Genomic DNA, 5,464 nt, shown 5'->3' on the forward strand with positions numbered 1-5,464 from the left:
CAAGGTACCCTATTGGCCTGAAATCGACCAGATCCTCTTCCCTTCCACAGTGGAAGCTTTCTCAGAGTTTTCCCCAGAGGAGATGGCTGAGAATGACGTGCATAATGCATTCATGGTGAGTGTCCTGTTTCTGTTGCTTGTTCTCAACCCTTTTTCTTTAAAAATGACAAGCCTGCTAATTCTCCGTTTTTCCGCTTGCATGCCTTTCAGTCTGCCTTGTACAACAGGAAGATGATCAATGTGGTCCAGACTACCAGTAGGGCCATCAGTGCTAGAAATCAGGAGCTGACTGGAACTATTGTCGAGCTGGAGCAGCAGCGTGCTGATCTGAGAGGACGGGTGGTGGAGCTGAAAGCCGAGCTTGCTGGAGCCAAGAAGAAGATAAAGGAGGGAGCTGACCAGCTAGCGCGCACACGGGAAGTATGCTCCACCTTCTCTGACTCCCTCAAGCGCTCTGAGGAGAGAATCAGCGAGCTGATCACCCTGGCCACCAATATTGTTGCCTATGCTACCTGGCGGGAAAAGATCAGTGGAATGTGTGCTGCTCTTGAGGAAGCTCCAACCCAGCAGGCCATCGAGGAGGAGGAGGAGAGGCAGCTGGAGATGCTTTACCCCGTCCAACCTGATCTGAGTGTGCTGATGCCCGAGGTTGGCGAGGTGAATTCTCCTGCACTGGCGGAGCAGATGGCTACTAGAGGTGTTAGCTCATTTCAGGAAGCTGATGTCGCTGAGGGAGCTCAGGAGGCTGTTGTTGCTGAGGGCGTGCAAGCTGGTCCTGTACCTGAAATGGGAAGTCAGAAGGAGGAGGCAGAGGAAGTGCGTGAAGTAGAGGTCATTAAAGTGACCTAAATTTAAAGTTTTTATTTCCAAGTTTGTTGGATGGCGGTCTGACCCTGTGTGGTGCAGACTTGTAAAAAAAATTTAAACATTTTCTTGTTTTTGGTTTGTCTGCCGTGGTGGTAGTTTGAACTTGGGGCCGTGTTTTGGCCAAATTTTGAAATGCCCCTTGCCTTAGTTTGGCAAGTTTAATTTTCGTTATATCCTGTGTGTTTTGCCTCCTGCTTGTTATGTTTAGTTTAGGAAGCTGCCGTGTCAGCATGCTGGCTGATTTAGGCAAGTCGTGTCAGCCTGAGAAGGCTGTTTTAGACTCAGCTAGCTGTCGTGTCAGTCTGCTGACTGACTTAGGCGTATGCCGCATTGTAGGGGAGGTGGCCGTGTCAACCTTTGAGGCTGATTTAGACCAGTCATGTCAGCCGGAAGAGGCTGATTTAGACTCAGTTAGCTGTCGTGTCAGTCTGATGACTTATTTAGGCGTATGCCGCAATTTGACTACTTAACCTTGTTCATGACGCAAGGTGTGTTCATCATGTTTAAAGCCAACAGGGGCGTACCTTAGGCAAGTTTATCGTCATTCTAGGACCGATGGAACGTTGCAGGATTCTGGTAGCTCAGAGATCCCTGCGCTCCATATGTATGTGCATGCATGCTGGGGCCCTGATTAATTGCGTTTATTGCGAGCTACTTCCAGGGGGTGGTATCAGGGGTAGTTGGATAAGTTTTTAGCTGTCAGTCAGGCTCCCTTTCGTATGTTCCACTTGCCGCCTGATGAGGGTGCTCCTAATGGAGAAATGTAGGTTAGGCATGTTGGAGTGCCGTGTGCCTTGTCACCCCACGTTTGCAGTTGACAGTCCTGCTAGTTACCCTTTCAATGTACCATAGACATTAGAGTTCAGAGAGATGCATTTAGAGAAGCCTGAAAATAGAAATTTATCAGAGCGATGTGAAGTACTTGATGCCATCTCATGGAGTACCAGAGCAATTGTGGTCCCAGAAAGCTTACAGACCACACAACTCCAATAGTTTTTGAATTTTGAAAGAAATAAAAGAAACAAGAAATTGACACGAAATTGGTAGTATGCCTACTATCGTTTTTTTTTCTTTTTTTTTCTTTGGCTTTTCTTCACGCACTACTCTGTACACTAATTTCTACTTATTATTAAAAGTGATACCTCTTCAGGTGAAGTATGTTCCATGGTTTGTGTATGATCTGGCCGTCCATGGTCATTAATCTGTACGCCCTATGGCCAACAACTCCTTCTACCTGGTATGGTCCTTCCCATTTATAGGCGAATTTGTCTGCCTTACGATTCTTTGTGTTTTGAAATACTTCACGGAGGACCAGGTCTCCTACCTCCAGGAGCCCGACTTTCACATTCTTGTTGTAACTTCTGGCGACTGACTGCTTGTAGGCAGCCAGACGTATTTTTGGGCCTGCTCGTAGTTCGTCTATCGTGTCCAGGCTCCTAATCATTTCTGCACTGTTCAGTTCCCCTATCATACATCCATACTTGTGGGTTGGAACTAAAACTTCTGATGGAATCACTGCTTCCGCGCCAAACACCAGGCTGAAGGGTGTTTGGCCTGTTGCTATTTTTGACGTCGTTCTGTCTGACCATAACACTAGTGGCAACTCATCTGCCCACTTTCCTCCTAACTCCTGTAATCTCCTTCTCAAGTTATCCATGATTATTTTGTTGCTGGACTCAGCTTGCCCATTGGACTTTGCAGTCCTGGGTGCTGACTTTTTTAAAGTGAAGTTCCATCTGACACAGTACCCCTCGGTATCATTGGAGATGAATTGTGAGCAGTTGTCACATATGATTCTGATGGGATACCAAACCTGCAGATGATATTTCGTTTAATAAAAGAGATGACCTGCTTGTCTTTTACTTCTGTGAATGCTTCTGCCTCTATTCACTTGGAGAAGTAATCTGTCATTGCTAGCATCCATATCCTGTTTCCTGTGGCTCTAGGCAGAGGACCCACTATGTCCATTCCCCACGTTATAAATGGCTAAGGAGAAATGATGGGGTGTAAGGGGTCTACCGGCTGATGGATCATTGGTGCTGAGCGCTGGTAGGCATCACATTTGCGAGCATATTCTGCTGAATCTGCCCTCATCGTGGGCCAAAAGTAGCCTTGTCTGAGGGCTTTGTTTGTCAGACTCCTGCCCCCTGCATGGTTTTCACATTCGCCATTGTGGAGGGCATGCAACACAGTCTGTGCTTCTTGCTTGTCCAGGCACCGTAAGTAGGGACCTGCCAACGATTTTCTGAAGAGTATATCATCGATCAATATAAATCTGGAGGCCTTCATTTTGAATCCTCTTATCTCCTTCTTGTCATCTGGCAGCTTGCTGTGCCGTAACCAATCTAAGTAAGGTGTCCGCCAATTCCAGTCATCTGCCTGGGTAGCTGACTGATCAGGTGATTGATCAGCTTCCTGGTCAGCCGTCTGGTTACCTAGTTTGGAAGTTTTCTGGCCTTCTGTTGTTATCTGAACTACCAGCTCATCTTGTCGGTCCTCCAATTCTCCTCTGTCTGGTTCTTCTAATTTTTGGATAGATGGTTCCAGCATGTGGGCGATGGGAATGTTGGACAGCTCGGTTGGCTTGAAGGTTGCCCCCAGAGTTGCCAAGGCATCTGCTTCCACATTTTGGTCTATGAGGATCTGCTTGAGCTTGCAGTCTTTAAATTTCTGTTTTAGCTCCTTTGCCACTTTTAAGTAGGCGATCATCTTTGAATCCCTGGCTATGAATTCATCATTCACATGATTAACTATTAGCAAAGAGTCACTGAATATTTACAGGTTTCTGACTCCTAACTCCAGGGCTAGCTGCATTCCTAGTATCAAGGCTTCATATTCTGTTTCATTATTAGTTGCCTTAAATTCACATCGCACTGCTTGTGCTATCAGATCTACCTGCGGTGATCATAGGATTAGTCCTACACCTGCTCCCCTTTGGTTGGAGTCTCCATCAATGTGCATCTGCCAGACTTTTGCTTCCTTATCTCCTTTGAGGGTCAGGATCTCCTCGTCTGCCAGACTCTAGATAGCTGGGCTGAAGTCTGATACAAAGTCTACCAATGCTTGTGACTTGATTGTTGTCCTAGGATCATACCTGATGTCATATCCACTAAGGTGCACGAACCATTTTGACATTCTGCCTGATAGCTCAGGTTTCCTCATTATTGATTTCAATGGGTAATTAGTCACGACATGTATGGTGTGGGACTCTAAGTAGGGGCGCAGTTTGTAAGATGCAACTACTAGTGCTAGTACTAATTTTTCAAGAGATGTGTACCTGGTCTCTGCTGGAAGCAGAGACTTGCTTACGTAGTAGAATGGCTTTTGCTCTTTATCCTACTCTCTGACTAGAACTGCGCTTACTGCTACCTCTGTGATAGCTAAATAGAGAAACAATAGTTCTCCTGGATCCGGCTTTGACAATAATGGTGGGCTGCTGAGGTAATGCTTTAGTTCCCTGAATGCCTGCTCGTGGTCTGCTGTCCACTCGAACTTCTGGCTCTTACTTAGTATATCGTAGAATAATCTGCACTTGTCTGAAGACCTCGAGATGAATCTGCTCAAATCTGCTACCTTGCCAGCTAGTCTCTGCACGTCCTTTGGTTTTTCAGGTGACTCTAGCGCATACTGACCTTGATCTGTTCGATCTGGCTTCTATCCCTCTCTGGGTTACAATGTAACCTAAGAACTTGCCGGAGGACACTCCAAAGGTGCATTTAGATGGGTTTAGCTTCATTTTGTATTCTCTAAGGGTGCTGAATGTTTCTGCTAGATGCCGCATGTGGTCCATAGCTTTTTCTAATTTTACCACATATCGTCAATATACACCTCCATGGTTCTTCCTATTTGCTCTTTGAACATACGGTTAACCAACCTCTGGTATGTGGATCCTGCATTCTTCAGGCCGAATGACATTACATTGTAACAATATATTCCCCTTTCAGACATGAACACTGTCTTCTCCTGATCTGCTGGATCCATCTTAATTTGATTGTAACCACTCTAAGCGTCCAGGAATGTTAACATCTCATGTCCAGTTGTTGCATCCACCATTGCGTCATTGTGCGGTAGTGGGAAGGGATCTTTGGGACATGCCTTGTTGAGGTCGGTGAAATCTATGCACACTCTCCATTTTCCATTCTTCTTAGGTACCACTACTACGTTTGACAACCACTCTGGGTATTTCACTTCTCTGATTTTGTTCGCTGCCAGCAGGCTGTCTACCTTCTGGTTGATCACCTTATTTCTCTCAGCTGCGAACTTCCTTCGTCTCTGCTGGATGGGTTTGCATGTTGGGTCCACACCGAGTTTATGTGTTATGATGGACGGATCTATCCCTATCATGTCGTCATGTGACCATGCAATAGCCTGTAAAAATCCGATTAGCTGTTGCCTTAGATTTCCCGTGCATCCGGCTCCAATTAGCACGGTCCTTTCTGGGTGCAGCTTGTCCAGGTTGATCTTATCTAGCTCCCCAGCTGGAGGCTCAATGTATTCATCCTGGACGTGCTGCTTCTGTAATTGCTATGCTGGGGAGCTGGCTGTGCACTTCAGTGCTTTCTTATAGCAACCTCTAGCTTCCTCCTGGTCTCCTCGT

At 46.2% G+C, this 5,464-nt stretch overlaps 1 protein-coding gene across 1 annotated transcript; it reads right to left on the reverse strand.

Annotated features, from left to right (window-relative positions):
- Nucleotides 1-1,697: 1,697 nt before the first annotated feature.
- Nucleotides 1,698-4,029, reverse strand: LOC141607442 (uncharacterized). Its single transcript, XM_074426791.1, has 3 exons — nucleotides 3,962-4,029; nucleotides 3,099-3,586; nucleotides 1,698-1,753 (listed from the first exon to the last, which is right to left on the reverse strand). Exons 1-3 carry the CDS (start codon nucleotides 4,027-4,029, stop codon nucleotides 1,698-1,700), a joined length of 612 nt encoding a protein of 203 aa, XP_074282892.1.
- Nucleotides 4,030-5,464: the final 1,435 nt, after the last annotated feature.

This window comes from Silene latifolia, chromosome 10 (genome assembly GCF_048544455.1).
Source record: "Silene latifolia isolate original U9 population chromosome 10, ASM4854445v1, whole genome shotgun sequence".
Taxonomy (NCBI): domain Eukaryota; kingdom Viridiplantae; phylum Streptophyta; class Magnoliopsida; order Caryophyllales; family Caryophyllaceae; genus Silene; species Silene latifolia.